The sequence below is a fragment of the Amblyomma americanum genome, chromosome 5, assembly GCF_052857255.1.
Source record: "Amblyomma americanum isolate KBUSLIRL-KWMA chromosome 5, ASM5285725v1, whole genome shotgun sequence".
Classification (NCBI taxonomy): Eukaryota; Metazoa; Arthropoda; class Arachnida; order Ixodida; family Ixodidae; genus Amblyomma; species Amblyomma americanum.
In genome coordinates, this window is record NC_135501.1 from 140,902,670 (window position 1) to 140,918,837 (window position 16,168).

Sequence of the window (16,168 nt, forward strand, 5' to 3'; positions counted from 1 at the left end):
GCGCAGCCACAGCTGCGCACTGTTTTAGCCCGTTGCCAAGCACAACTGTAAACAAAATCAGATTTTAAGTTGCATCCTACTATAGGTGCAATTATATCCCGTGCCCACACATCATCTACTGTCATCTAGTGAGAACAAACAGAATATGCTCTAGGCATGTGCTAGAACGAACTTTAGAAACCCACTTTGCAGTGAAGGCAGACGCGGAGTCAACAAGAGCGCACTTTATATAATTTGACGGAGTCGCCCTTCAGTGTAACGGACCGGCTGTCTCTATGGTGTTACCGGGAGGTGCTCGACGCCGCCCAAGATCAATCTCATTTTTTTGCCCGCATGTCAATTTCAGGATGACAAAAGTTAAATATTTGCTCCTTCCTGCGGCGGTGATTCCTCTAACAACTGTCGGCGGCTGTTGGGGGAGACTTATTTGTTATCTTCGGGTCTGGTTGACTAGACGGTTGCTGCGGACCCTTGGTGAAGAACTTAGTCACCCCCATCAACCATATAATGAGTCGGTCCACCTGCAAGCAGAAAGCAATTTTATTTATAATGACGTGCCAAATTCAGTTTTCTTGGATGCATACAGCTGCATTCAAAGTAGAGTTACGGTGTAATATCTTTGCACCAGGTGTCTCAGCGAACCCCGCTACAAATTCTTAAAGGAGGATTTTATAGGTTTATGAATTGCTCGTTTCCCATAGTGATTTCAGTATTGGCGGACGTCAGAAAAAAAGGTGATTCACGTTATCTACAGTAGAATGAACAACAAAATTGTAATAGTTGGCCGTGCAACTATTACAAATAGATGCTTCGTTGCCATTCAAAGATGTTTAAACGGCCATTAGTCGGAGCCATGCCAGTTTATAGAATTTCAAAACATGTTTAGCCTAGGCAACGGAGTGACGTTTATTAATGGTCGTTGCTGGGCGCGCTTAATAGCCGGGCGGTTGTCGAAAAGCGCACGAAATTAGCAGTTTTAGCACCGCCGTACAGTAAAGACATAACTACGGCACCTGCTATCGTACGGCAAATGTGGCTAGGCAAGCCTGGCAACGGTCGTAAAGGCAACGGGTTACTGTGTTACGCTAAAACTGTCTATTGCTTGAATCCTCTTAGCCACAGAGCCTAGAATATCTGTATTTTCGAAATCGCTGAAACCGGTATCGGCTTAACTAGTCGTCAGCTAAAACGGAGTAAAATTAATAAAAACATAGCTTTCTCAACGTGAATGTCATCGATAGAAGTAACAAGCCCGCCACTTTCTACTGTCTGACCACTCATGACCTTTGTGCAGATTTGTACAGGCTACTATCGCGACCATAACAATGGGCAGTGGGTTCCCAGTAAGCGTTGCTGCTCGTCACCCTGTTCTAAGTAAGCGACATTCCCACGCGTGCAATACGTGACATTTCTTCAAGCTTTATGCAGACTCTCACAGAGAGACCTACGCCAATGGCCAGTGTCTCCTCTAATGTACTTCCGCTCCTCATCACTTTAAACCAACCAACCAACCACAAAGCTTTTTTGAACGAGGTTACCCCTATTGCACATCTGTAGATTCCTGCAATCTGACCTATCACAATGCGTTATGCGTTCAATGCCAGCGTTGCTCTGTCTCCTAGAGTTCACAGCCACCGACTAGCCCAGCTTTACACTATATGGCCCCTCTTCCCTCTAACACATACCAGCGGGTAGTGTGCCCTTCGCAAGCATTGGCGCGACGCTGCGTTGAACGCGTCCCTCCGAGTAGTTGCTCCTCTGCACTGCTCCTTCGCGTAGCGTCTGTAGAGAGCCACCAAGGCGGCGACGTCATCCACAGAAATCTTCAGCAGGGCACCAATCTCAAGGAGCACCACACACAGCGCGAACACCCACAGGCAGGACCCGAGGGCGTCACTTTGTAGGAAATTCTGCATGTGCGGTCCATTGCTGTCGCGGGGCAACTGCAAGAAGCAAACGGCGCGCATGCTTTAAAAGTTGACTCCACCACGGAACAGGGGAGCCGGCTGCTTTCTTTCTAGTAGCTGTTTGCTTTATCAGAAAGAGGACTGAACCTCAGTGGCCTCTCCTGCTTCTGCAAGGAGTAAAACTGCCAACGCTCACCTTCTGCTGTCAGAATGCGTTAGAGGATGGTTGTATACCTTCACTTGTATAATGCATCAGTGCCATGACCTCTTCTGGTCTGCACCTGTCAGATTTATTCTGTCTCTGTTTGAGCTAGCAGCAGACGACCTAAAGGGCACAACTGGTGTGTCGATGAACTTTAATAAGTACTGCACACCGAAAGAGGAATATTTTAGGCGCTTCGCACGGATGTCGTGCTGTTTCATACTGTTCATTGGTACTTAGTCACAAGGCTGAAATCATAGTGTCGAGAAGCGCAGAGGGAGAACTGGTACCAAAGGACTCCCTGTCTGCGGCGCTTCGAGTGATCAGGGCTCTGTTTAGATCCCTGGTTACGAGAGTGTGCCAGAGCGGTTACTGACAGCTTCATTATGTCGCAACTCTCTCTAGGCGTTTACGTCTTTGCTTCAGCCTGAGACTAAAAAGAGTGACTTTGACTGAGGGTTACAGGTCCAGCAAGACTCTCAAATCTTCCGGAGTCGAAATTAGGGAAAACAGTATTAGGTATAAAACAACTTTACAGGCAATCATTCGAGGGTGTTATATTTCCTACAAGTTGGCCACTCGAGACCTCCCAAAAATTTTTCACAAGCGTGTGTATCTGCGTCTGCGCCATGCGTGACAGGCAATGACGAGCATTGCGAATCTACAAGTTTTGCTCCAGTGAGAGGCAATTATACGTAGCTAACAAGACATCACTCAGCATATAAATTGATGTGGCTGCTTTCTAAAACTTCTTTGTCTTCTTTTTTTTTGGACGTCGTCAATACAGGTCTCAATGTTTTCCAGCAGATTTGAAACTGCGTTAGTTTCATTCGATGCTGCAAGGCTCTTGCCACCTGGAAAGTAACCATCCAAAATCTGAGATGATAGCGCTACCAAGTTCTCCACCAAACTCGATTGCCTAGCGAGGCCTGAGGAAGAGGACATGGTCTATTTTTGTGAAGGAGATCAGACTAGACGAAGTAGTCCTGTTCAGCAGAACAGTTTAGACCAGCTTGGTCCGTATACCTGCATCAGCTCGCCGTTCTTTGATGTAGACAGCAGCTCGTAAAGGCAGGCGCCAGCCCGGAGCAATCCTTCCTTGGAGTGGCCTTTCAAGCCGTGAAGGTCTGCCATCGTACGCGGCAGGCAAGCGAGGTTGCCGAGGCAATTCTTGTAGCTCTCTTGGGCGTCCAAGGTCACCGCGTCAACCATTTGGACTGATATTACCTAAAGAGAAAACACCAGTCAAGGGCTTCGTTTTAGATTGCCCTCAAAACAGCTTCATTATGAAGAGACGAAAAAAAAAGGTCATATTTTTCGTGTTCCAAGCCTCCAGCTGCAATATGCTGCACAAAAGCAGCTGGTGATATCGGAACAGAGACGGCTTAACTAACAAAATACACGTAATAGACAGGACAGGCACACTTCAATCTTACATTTGTTTCAAACTTCAAGGTTTAGGCCACGCGCAATCAACAAACCAGCTTAGCAGCGTTCCTGCTTTAGGTTCCTGCTCAGGGTGCGCTCTATGCGCACGTGAGTGCGCTATCAGCAACAAATGCAACGCGCACAAGAAAACTGAAACACGAACGCCCGATTAAGATGATCATTGATGGGGAAAGCTCAATACTAACGCTTGTTAATTTCAGGTCGAAGCAATGAAGACTTTCCTTTACAGGTGTCTATGAACTCCCTTCCATTTCGGTTATGGTGCTCGTCTACTGACTCGAAAGATGCGGGTTCGATCCCGGCCGCGGCGGCAGCATTTCGATGGAGGCGAAGTGCTAGGGGACCGTGTCCTGTGCAATGTCAGTGCAGAACCCCAGGTGGTAGAAATTAATCGTAATTCTCCACTATGGCGTCTCTCATAGCCTGACCCTCTTTGGTTCGTTAAACCTCATAAATAATATCACTTCTTTTTCTTGTCCAAGAGTTAATCTATTTTTTTATGTCGGCACTTCAGTTCTCTTGATCGCATTTTAATTTTTTTGCTGATAGTACGTATGACTACACGCGCGGGCTATAAATTCGCTTTTAGGTTTGGAAAAACTTTTATTTATGAGTTTTCGTTTATTTATTTAACCATACTGCAGGCCAATGCTTTGGCCCTAGCAGGAGGGGCATTTTACAAAGAATTCAAAGTAAAAAGGCTACACAAACAAAAGAAAAATGTCCAGAAATTCAACACCAGTAAGTCTGGCAACAAATGAATACTTGACCACAATAAAATTTGGAACAAAAATATACAAGAAAAAGGACATCAGTCCGAGATACAAAAGTACAACGTAAAGAGGCATTAATATAGAAAGAGTGAGAAAATGACATGGTACAGTACAAGAATACAGTGCAATCAAGGCGCCTTTACCTGGGAAAAAAAAAAGACTTTCCAGTTCTGATAGAAAGTTATTCGATTCAAAAATGCTCGGTGGTAGTTTGTTCCATTCATTCACTGTTTTGGGGAAAAAACTGTTCTGGTAAGAATTGGTTTTTGCAAAAATCGGAGCCAGTGTGTATTGAGTAGTGTGCCTTGTTCGCCTGGTGGTAGCTTTCTGAATGCAGTCTGAAAGTTTAAACGGGACTTTACTTGACAAAAATTTATGAAGGAGCAGAAGTCGATTTATTTTCCGGCGTATTGCTAATGTTGGAATTTTATGTTGTTGCATGAGTAGTGAAGGAGAATCTAGTCTTCTATATTTTTCAAATATAAACCTCACTGCTTTTCTTTGAATGCGTTCCAATTTTTCTATGTCCTTTTTGGTGTAGGGATCCCACAGCACCGACGCGTATTCCAGTCTCGATCTTATGCATGTGTTATAGGCTAAAAGTTTTGTTCTAACGGGAGCATTTTCAAGCTTTCGTTTCAAAAAGCATAATTTTTGAAAAGCGGAAGCACAAATATCTGTGATATGAATGGACCATGATAGATTATTTGTGAGGGTTATTCCTAGATACTTATATTTATCAACTACAGAGATCATAGTCTTGCCTATTTCGTATGTGAATATGCTGGGGTGTTTCTTTCTTGTAACGCGGAGCAGAACAGTTTTTTCCCCGTTTAATTCCATGCCCCACTCTTGACACCAAAGATCAATAGCATTCAAGGCAGCCTGTAGAGAAGTGTGGTCTTCCGTGCTCGAGATCTTTTTAAAAACAACACAATCGTCTGCGAATAACCTGATTGAAACATCACCTGGTAAAACATCTACTAAGTCATTTATATAAAGTAAAAATAACAATGGTCCGAGAACACTTCCCTGGGGAACTCCGGAGGTAACAGAAAGCATGCCGGATGAGTAATTTTTAATTTGAACAAATTGTTGTCTGTCTTTAAGATAAGCATAAATCCATCCTATTATGTCAGATGGAAGACCAAGGCGCTGCAACTTCGACAATAATTTACCATGAGGCACTTTGTCAAAGGCCTTACAGAAATCTAAAAACAACACATCTAACTGTCCAGAAGTGTCAAGAATACTCAAAAATTCATGAACTGTTGAGACCAACTGTGTGACAGTAGACAGGCCTTTTCTGAAACCATGCTGGTAAGGGGAAAGTGTGTTTTGTTCAGCAAGGAATTTCTGAAGGTAACTTGCTATAACATGCTCCAACATCTTACAACATTGGCTAGTGATAGAAACTGGGCGATAGTTCGTTACTAATAGGCGACTCCCTTTTTTATGTATAGGAACAATGCGTGCCTTTCGCCAGTCATCTGGTATATCACATGAACTCATTGATAAGTTAAAAAGATCCGTAAGGAATCCAGAAACCTGCTCTGCATAGCGTCTCAGAAACAAATTAGGAATGCCATCAGGTCCACCAGATTTCCTGGTATTGACATTCAAAACCATCGCCAGAACACCCTCGCGCGTGATTACAATTTCTTGTGAAGAAACAGATGCGGGTGATCTATGCACAAATTCATCCGGTTCCGAGAATACACTTTGAAAGTAGCGATTAAAACTTTCTGCTATACTACAGGGGTCAGTCAGTGTTCTGCCAGCGACTTTTATTTTCGAAACGTCTGTTTTAGTTTGCCCAAGAAATCGCCAGAATTTTGAAGGGTCACTTTTAATGAACTCCTCCAACCTGTAACTGAAAAAATTATTTCTGGCTTTCTTAATCATTGTCAATAAATTATTCTTCAGAAGTTTTAGCCGCTCACTTCCTGTCTTAGCTTTCTTCCGCATTCGTTTTATTTTGCGCCCACAGTGAATTATCTCTCTCGTAATCCATGGGTTTGAGCGACGTTTACGCACTCTTTTTAATGGAATAAAATTTTCTACACAGTATGTGACAGTATTACGAAACAACTTCCATGCGCTTTCAACGTTAGTCACCGGAACGCAAAGGTGAGTATCCAAATAGTCTATTATTTCCACATCATTGGCTCGATTAAAATCCTTAATTAAGTTTTCTGCAGAAGTGTTTTTCTGCTTATCAAGAGCCCTAGCCCACGTGAAAAAAATTAGTTCATGATCTGAAATTCCAGTCTCAACGGATACATTTCCACTGCAAAAAATTTCACTAACGAACAGAAGGTCAAGGATTGAATTCTCTCTTGTGTTTACTTTTACTACTTGATCCAGGTTAAGAGAAAGCATAATGTCCAGTAGCGCGTCCGAAGAAGTGGAGCATCCATAATTAAGGTCGTTCCAATTAATACTTGGCAAATTGAAGTCTCCAGTGATTATTAAATTTTTACCTTGCAGCTTTACAACATCATCATATAACTGAATCATGTAATCGTCTTTTGAATCAGGACAGCGGTAAACCGTGACAAGAACAAAAGTCACTCCCGACCACACCACTCTTAAGAATAAACTTTCGTGATTGTGGATTTGATCAAGAACGTCTATGTTAATTCCCTTTTTCGCGATGACTGCTACACCGCCGCCCCGAGAGCCTCTATCTCTTCTATACAACTGATAAGCTGGTGGAACTATTTCATCGTCATGAATCCACTCGTTCGACCAAGTTTCAGTGATAACACAAAGATGGGGGGCATACAGCAACAAAAGATTTTCAAGCTTATCTGCTTTATTTACGATACTGCGAGTATTTAGAGACAGCAAGCGTAGCTGGCAAGGCTCGGACTGCTAGCTAGAAGAAGATAACCTTTTCGGTTTCGGCAGCTCTTTTCTGGTGTTCAACGCGTCATCCCAAAGAAAGGTCTTGTCGCCGATTCTAAGTTTATCATATGCAAGTGACACCTTTTCCTTAGCGTCTCTTTCACGTTTAGAGCTGTCCCAAAGCAACTTGCGTTTCCTTAACGTGTCTGCGCAATAATCCTGCTGAATATAAGTGTTTGTTCCCTTCAGTTTTTTTGCGTTTAACAAGACGGCTTGCTTCTCTCGGAAATCTTGGAAAGAAAGAATAATTGGTCGATTTGGTTTAGGCTTTCCAAGTCTATGAATACGAGCGACAGACGAACAGGTAACGCCCAGTTTATGCTCGAATGTTTCTGTTATAACTTTATTTCTTAAGTCGGTTTCTGTTTCGTCAGGTATATCTGCGATTCCGAAAACAATTAAGTTCGATCTGCGACTTCTATCTTCCAGATCGACTAATTTTGCATGCTGCGATTGGAGAGTCACCTGTATGTCTGTTAAAGCTGAGTTAACTCCCTCGTTCGAGATAATCTTTCCCTGCATCGCGTTTACTTTGCTCTCGAGGTCTGTCAAACGCACACCAAAGCTGTGTATTAGTGTCTCTGTGTTCTCCAGTCGTGCTTTCAAGTCAGCTATGTCTGACCTAATAGACTGCTGAGGTTGCTTTCACAGCGTCGTATATTTCAATCGATGTTCAATATTTAGGTTACGCACAGTGAACTAACAAGCGTAGCATCATAGAGATTCTAAACTTCTGACCGTTACTTTCCGCAGTAAGTAGGGCGACCTTCATTCTTGACACATTTTGTCGTAGGCCGCCGCGGTGGCTGAGTGGTTATGGCGCTCGGCTGCTGGCCCGAAAGACGCGGGTTCGGTCCCGGCCGCGGCGGTCGAATTTCGATGGAGGCGAAATACTAGAGGCCCGTGTACTCTGCGATGTCAGTGCACGTTAAAGAACCCCAGGTGGTCGAAATTTCCGGAGCCTTTCACTACGGCGTCCCTCATAGCTTGAGTCGCTTTGGGACGTTAAACCCTCATAAACCAAACCAAACATTTTGTCGTAGTATGCCTGTGCTTGTGGCACTAAAGAGCATTTTAAAATAAAAATAACAGTTAGTTATGAGTTAAAGCTGCACGCAGTCTTTCTCAGGCGTAAATTTTCTAAAAACAAGCATCTTGGTGGGATTGCTTACTATGTTTTTATCCCTGACATGAGAAACTAACACAGGCATGCTTGCTCAACCGTTGAATGTTATTTTCAGTTGTATGTGTAGGGCAACAAGGATTTTTGAGAGTGCTATTTATGCTAATGTATTGTCACATGACGGAAAAGTCAGTTTTGCTTCATTTGGCGATTTTGGTATCACGCACAGCTAATCCTTTTTTTCACCCACAAGGAGAAGGCGTACAGGGAAGCTACGCGCACTCTAATATTACAACCACATAAATAATTACGCTTACTGAACACTTTAAAACGGCAATATGTTTAGAACGATCAACTGTGCATGCAATCGCGTCTCAAGATATTCCCTGAAAACTAAAAAGACACACTTGTCCAACGCTGGGCCCGGATAAAGCAAAACTGCAATGCTATATCAGTCTCGCAATGTACTGAACTGATCAAGACGGGTTACTGATTTCAGAAAAAAAAGCAACGAATTAAGGCCCTAGCACGTGCCTCAGTTCGATGTTCAAGTTCCAAGCCTTTTCGACTCCCTAAACACGCACATTAATGCCTAAAACGTACAAGATACCTAACGAGTAGGAACACTAAACCTTTGCTTTTGCATTGAAATGATGCGTAAGAGGTTATTATAGCTTGATAACCACGTGAGTTACGAGTGCGTCCGGTAAATAATCTAGAGCAATTTTTATTTTATACACAGTTTATTAAAATGTGCGTTCAAAAACTGCAATTTTTCGATCGCTTTAGCTTGTGGAGCAGGCAGCCTAAGAGGTGGAGCGAAATAAAACATGGGAGTAATTGAATCGCTCTACGCCATTCAACCTGCCTGTGTTTTGAACTTTCCAAACGTGCGAAGAAGACTCCGGACCCCTCCTCCAAGCAGCCCCGGAGGATGAGAAGAGGGCATTGTTTGTGCCAGTAGAGCAAAAAAATCACTATGTCCTGTCTTGAAGACGTGACGAAAGCGTCATCTCGTGAGATGTCGCTCTTGCCGGGTTTACGAATACATCGCCCTTGTGAATACGCTACCGTCTGTTTTCTGTAAACTGTAGCTGAGCTAGAATCTCCCAAATTTTAAAAGGCGCCTGCAACTCCGCTATGCACCTGCCGCCTGTGAACAATGACTAAAATACTGGTCTGACATATCAGAGATATGGAAGAGAAGGGATTATAGTGTCAAGGTGTAGGTCGAACAAAGAGATCTGTGCTCTCACGAGACGTGGTGGTAATAGGGAGGATAATTAAAACGAGTTGATAATAGTTAAAACGCTGTCTCCAATCGCATAAGCAATTACGCGATCAATCAGTCTCATCAAACAGTGACAAACCTGACATTCTCTATGTATGCCTGTGAGTAGTGCTGTCCCCTGATATACACCACATTCAATTATATGGTGCCAGTTCTGGTTACTACTGAAATATAATTTGCGTTGAACAGTTAAAGCAGACACACGGTGTCTTACTGCGACAAGCCGCGTATAGTGACCTCAAATCTAGCGTGAAAAACTAGCACAAAAAAAATGTTCTCGGTATGAACGTTCCTGTGCCTCATTTTAGCTCTAGTGTGGTGGCAGTGATTGCGCGCTTTCCAGTTTTTTTTTTTCAAGCGAGCATGAACGATTTAAAATGTTTCATCAGCGTAAGTCCACTCAAGGATAAAGGCCACAACTATCAACCTAAAATACCACTCTTCCGCGCCTGTTGTTGCAAACCTTTGCCTTGAATCCCTACAATCTCGACCGCCAACATGACTCTTAGCAGCCCGCTACTAGGTTTGCGACCATCTTTGATGATTTGGTTTATGGGCACTTAACATCCCAAAGCGACTCAGGCTATGAGGGGCGCCGTAGTGAGGGGATCCGGAAATTTCGACCACCTGGGGTTCTTTAATGTGCACTGACATCCACCATCTCTGGTTCAACCCTATTGAAAAATGTGTATAGGTTTGAATAGGTCGGGAAATAGTATTATGACACATTTCGCTTGACTTTATAGGATTAAGTTCCCAAAGTAACTCAGGCTTTGAGGGACGCTTTAATGGAGGGCTCCGGATAATTTCTACCACTCACGGTTAATTAGCATGCACTTACATCCCACAGCACATGAAAGTCGCGGGTTCGATCCCGCCCGCTGCGGTGGCATTTCGATGGCGGAAAAACGTTAGAGGTCCGTGTACTGTGCGGTGTCCATGCACGTTGAGAACCCCAGGTGATCAAAATTATCCGGAGCCTTCCACTACGGCGGCCCTCATAGCCTGAGCCACTTTGGGACGTTCATCCTATAGAGCCAAACCAAGTGTATCTTAATCTTATTTGCTAACCCATTCAAACCAATATACTTTTTTCAGTAGGGAACCCTCTATAAGTGCCAATCGGTTATCTTCCCTTCGCAACACATGCAGTGCCAATGCTCGCTTCTTCATCTGGCTTCAGCTAAGATATTTAGCATTTGTTCCCTAGCAATCTCTGCTCTCTCTCTCTCTCTCTCGCTCTCTCTCTCTCTCTCTCTCTCTCTCTCTCTCTCTCTCTCTCCTAACGTCACATCATTTTCTTTTCTATAGCTCTCTGAGCAGTGTCCAATTAAGTTTCTAACGTTTTTTTTAGCTCAGCGTTTCTTCCCCGAAGTTAAGAAGCAGCAAAGTGAAACTAAAAAACTCGTACATAAACTAAAAAGGTAAGTCGTTAAATGCTTACATTTTATTTAATTATATATCTACTTCCTATGCGACAAAGCTAAAAGCAGTGCAGTGTCACGATATGGACATATGAATATGAAGACCCGACATGACTTATGAACAATCTTTTAAGACCATTTAAATTTTTTTCAACCTAGGTACGTTGCTCTAAAGATATAAGAATTGGAAAGTTGTCTTCTCTAGGGATTATTATCGCATTAATTATAGGGTTGTAATAAGGGTTCGAAAGGCGGACATTCAATTTCTACGCTTGTGGCTCAAAACGTGAGCTCTTTATTGCACCTAGATGACCCGCCGTCACATTTCGCAGCCGATAATTAGATTCAGCGGGACCACGAATTCGCCTGCAAATCATTTGTGCCGTTAATTGCGCCATGTACTGCGTCGCGCGAAACCGCCGCTCACCTTAATGCCAGATGCCAGCATGGTAACACCTATCTTGGCCGGGGCGAACAGCGACAGCCTTAATAGCAGCTTGATGTGGAGAAATACGCCGAAGGGCAAGCCGAGGTTTGCCTGGCGCATCCAGCTCGTAATTGTGCCCATCAAGATGTGCACCGCACCAACGTGAACGATTGACATCAACACGAAGAAGACCGGAATCTGCAGCTCCTCGGTTGGCAGCGACACGGAGCGAGGACTCTTGTGAAACCACATCCCGTGCAGAAATGCGATGAGAGGCAGGTACTGCGGGCAACGCAAAGACAGGGGCAGACAAGCGTGATGTGCGGCTCTTATGAGGTCTAAGGTCCCTGAACAAAACACACTTGCTGATAACAAAACTAGCGAAAGTGAGTGAAAACTTAAGCCCGCAGGCTCGTGGTTGATGATTAGTCTCAGGGTAAAAAGTGCCAAGGTAAAAGAAATTCTTCGCTACAAACAATCTTCGCTGTATCCTCCGCTGCTCGAGATATTTATGAATATGCACATTCAAAATACAGTTCATTCTGCTTAGCATCTGTATAGTCACTAAAGGTGGATAAGCAAGAAAACCAACAGAAATCCAGTCGCTGCTTTCTAAGCTATTAACATAATTATTCCTATTACGCTTCATAAATTTCTAGAGTTAATCACGTGAACGCGAAAGCAAAGAGAGGGAGTGGTCTATAAGGTGTCAATTCGTTTTCATTTCGCTTGTTCACGACGTCACTTATCACGAAAGTGGCAGTATGTGGCGAAGGAAACGACCAGTCACAGGTAAAGCTAGCCTATGCACGGCGGCATCGCTAGACACCGCCGCGACACTTACCGGCCTTTTAACAAGGACCATCCTGCGCCAGTTCATGGCACAAAGACAGCACTGCTGCTTTTTGGATACGCAAGGAGTGTCTAAGAAGCACGTTAAGCATTTAAATCGCATGATTGTGTTCTGTCAATTGTGGGCGTTGGCCGGTGCAGCATGAGTGTGGGACGCTTTTAATGCATACAACAGGAATCAATCATGAGCGGTGGCTGGCACGACTAGCGTGACGTCATCCGCATTGCCAGCGTCCCCGGGAGCAGCGAACAATGGCAGAGGGCTAAATGGAATCAAAGCTAAATGAAACGTTACATAATGCGGCCTCAGGGCACGGACGAACTGTTCATCGCAGCTGCATACTGGCAGTTGGAGGTAGGCAAGACAAGCGAGCCGACATAAAAGGTCGTCATGAGAGGTGGCAAACAGCACCACCTTATCTACTTGCACAGCAAAACAAAGGTCTCTTACATTTATCTCCTGGTAACGTCTGTGCCCCGCTCACAGACGCGAAAACTATCCACGCAAATTGCGTGCCTTAATCAATTCACCAGATTCCTTGCCACCCCTTCTAAGTTTCACTCGTCTTGGAATAAACTCGCTGCACCAAAGGACAGTCGGTTACGCGGGTTGTTCGCTTTGCGCGTCCAGCCCACATCCATTTCCTCGACAGTATTAAGGTGAAAACCTTTAATGGCTCATGCTCGCGACCGTGTACGTCCGTGCGTCCTTCCGTTACGCTCTTCAGCAACTCGATGTGAAAAAAAAAAAACCTTTGTGCACAATGGGATTTGCACCACCATCCTTCCGTTCCGCAGCCGAGCGTGCTAACGACTACGCAACTTCCTACCAACTCATATGTAGTTCTCCTTGTCTAGGACACTAGAGAGAGTTTGCGGAAAGTCGTCGAATAAGACGGATGCCTCCCAAACGCCCTCCAGTGTCTCCAGCATTTAAGATTCAAAAACAATTCTGTACTTAATCAACATCTTAACCACACATCAGTTACAGAAGAAGCAATACCGCGCTAAAGGCGTGCGGCTAAAGGCTTGCGGCTCACCGCACTTTAGGTCAACAATGTGGCCCCCTGAATTTTTTTTCCAATAGACCATTATTAACTCGTGTTCGATTCCACAACCCATTGTGTTTTCTAGAATTGTGTAGCGTAAAATAAAATAAAGATGCTAGAACATACCACCAAGCTAAGTTTTATCTGACCAAAGTAGCGAGCCTCTGTGACGCCACTTTTTCCTCTGCACAGAAGAGAGATCTATTATTGCGAAGTTTGTAAAGACCTCAGCTTTCTATACTCGCCTTCTTTGGGAAAGGGCAAATGGAGATTGCAATGACTATGCGTTATGAGGAAAGGAAACACACGATTGCTGTCGTACTTAGAAGCGGCCTACTATACAGTGCAAACCGCATCAGCTCACCCCGAAGATGCCGGCGTACACAACTCGATCAATCGTGGCGGCCCAGGGCTGCAGTCGTGAGGGAATGCCTCCACCAGACCGCCCGTTACCGCAGCCTTGATCGGCGCGCGTAGTCAGCTCATCCCGGGCCCCATCGTGGTGACTGCGCTCGCCCCGCAGAGACGTCGGCTCCTTCCTGCTGTCGCCTCCGTCCTCTTCGTCGGGGCTGGACTGCAGCGTCGGCAGCAGTTCCCAGTCGTCGATGTCCCCTCCCTCCATGTCGTGTACGGGGGCGGCCGCATCCGTGGACCCTCCTTGGCGCGAGTCGGCCATGACTGGTACGTGGATGCTCCTGGTGTTGTTCCTTGATTACTGATGGCTCGGATGCGCGGGTGCGAATTTTGGGTCAGGACGAAGGTGCGGCGACAGGGGCAAGAGTCACAGGCCCCGTTCCGGGCGGCCGCTGGCTGCGAAGCGCTCCTCGCAGCAGGCTGTACCCGCCCTCTTCGCCTTCTTCTTTGTCTTTGCACGAGCTGCTGTTCATCTTCTTCGTGTCACTCCTCGGAACCAAGATTGACAGTTGCCTGAATATGAAAAAGCGAGAGAGAGAATTCATTTATGAAACGCAAATAATTTAGCCGGCATTTGAAAAGTGCTGATATACTGCTCTGCGCAGTGAAGGGTATAGGTGAAAGACGGAAGGAGAGAGCAAGTCGAGCTTTCTCGGGTAAAAGTTTCGAAAACTGGAAAATTGCAAGACACTATCATGAAAATATTGAAGGTAATGATCCATTATTCTGACATGTAGAAGCAAAATCTTTCTTTTACAGTGTTTCCACCGATCGCATCGAACAGTTAAGACCACCATAACTACCAATGAGGAACGCGTTTGACGATAGCAAAAGCGTGAATAGAAAAAAAGTACAATACTACCGTCAGGAGATCTGTGGATATATTGATTGTTATAATGAACTCTTACATTATGTGAAAAAATTGCGTTCATAAACGGTTTCCGGCTCAAGAACGCTTTTGTCCAGAATTGCTGGGTCTGGGTGTAGAAATTGGCGAAGTGAAAGAAGTGAGAAACAAATTCGACCGACTGCCTTGCTAAGTGTTCCAAACTTTTCTTTTCTACCAATTGTTACATTTTACTTAATCATTATTATTTAATTCATCTCTTTATTATTATTCTTATAATTTTGAAATGAAAACTCTCATCCCTTTTCTGTTCATGACGAAGAATTCAACGGCGTTGCGCTCCCACGTGCTTTTCCTTTTTATTAACTGCGTTCAGGTAAATAGCCACCCGATTCTTGGCCGATCCCCCAGTATGGGTATGTGCCATCTTTTGATAGGCTAACAACAACAACAACAAATTTTTACCTCTACGGGCCTGGTCTGGCGATCTCCCCATTGTGTCCGTATTGTGCTGAGCCGGAAACAATAGAGCACTTTTTTCTCTTTTGTCGTCGCTACTCATTGCTCCGGAGGCGACTATTAAAGGTCCCAATGCAGAATCTCAATTTGCGTCTGTCTTCTGCGGTTGTTCTGTCCCTTGGCGCTTCTATGCTTGGCCATACCAATGGGAATGTTTGCTCTGGCGTTTAAAATTATCTCCTAGAATCAAAACGTCTACCATCATAAGCTTTCGTACTGTCCATACTATCATAAGCTTTCGTATTTGGGTAACTACTTTTTGCAATTCCTACTCTCTCTCTCTCTCTCTCTCTCTCTCTCTCTCTCTCTCTCTCTCAATCTCTCTCTTTTTTGTTACTGATTCCCTTACCTAATTTCCAGTTTGTTAGGTCGCCCTAACCTCCTGCAACCTCCTCTGCTACGGAAACAAAGTTGCACAATTTTTGTTAGGTCATCCCACGCTTGCCATATGCAATCTGCAATTTAAATAGTCACCGCCTGGTTATGGCCAAACCCCTAGTGGGTATGTGCCATTTTGTAAGGGGAAAAACAACAACAACAACAATTGAGCTGAGGTCCAACAACGAGTAAAGCTCGAAGATAATAAATGGTGAATTGCAATGTCCTGCAATTGGGCTGACAAAGTTCAGTGCATGAAGAGCACAGCATGGTGAGAAACAAGTAGATATTAGAGCTTGTCGAGTCAACCAACGTCTTCTAAAAAGTCTAATAGGCAGTTCATTTCACGTCTCTGTTTCGTATGGCAAGCTGCTTAAGGCTCGACCTAATGCACAGCATATATTTAGTAGCACTTGAATGAGCGACTGCATGCAGTTTTCCATAGAACACACACTCGTCAGCGTTCGTTGGTCATTCAAACAGAATATGCTACACAGTTCGCATGTCCTAAAAAGCACTGTAACCCGTTTATAAACGGAGCATTCAAGCGATGTAGAGGGTAAAAAGTTTACAGATGTGGAGGAAGTCTGAATGGTAGTCTAG

General features: G+C 44.4%; 1 protein-coding gene across 1 annotated transcript; it reads right to left on the reverse strand.

The window, feature by feature from the left end:
• Positions 1–209: 209 nt before the first annotated feature.
• Positions 210–14,278, reverse strand: LOC144135090 (uncharacterized). The gene is made up of 5 exons (XM_077667847.1): positions 13,772–14,278; positions 11,507–11,788; positions 3,136–3,336; positions 1,686–1,943; positions 210–521 (listed from the first exon to the last, which is right to left on the reverse strand). The coding sequence occupies exons 1-5, from the start codon at positions 14,081–14,083 to the stop codon at positions 393–395; spliced, it is 1,182 nt and encodes a 393-aa protein (XP_077523973.1). The 5' UTR covers positions 14,084–14,278; the 3' UTR covers positions 210–392.
• Positions 14,279–16,168: the final 1,890 nt, after the last annotated feature.

What these genes read in the sequence shown, in the direction of transcription:
- LOC144135090 (XM_077667847.1), bottom strand. Translation starts at nt 14,083, where the DNA reads ATGGCCGACTCGCGCCAAGGAGGGTCCACGGATGCGGCCGCCCCCGTA. An exon ending in TGTACGCCGGCATCTTCGGG is followed by an intron (nt 11,789 to 13,771) that starts GTGAGCTGATGC and finishes CGTTGCCCGCAG; the next exon opens with TACCTGCCTCTCATCGCATT. An exon ending in AGAACGGCGAGCTGATGCAG is followed by an intron (nt 1,944 to 3,135) that starts GTATACGGACCA and finishes TGCTTCTTGCAG; the next exon opens with TTGCCCCGCGACAGCAATGG.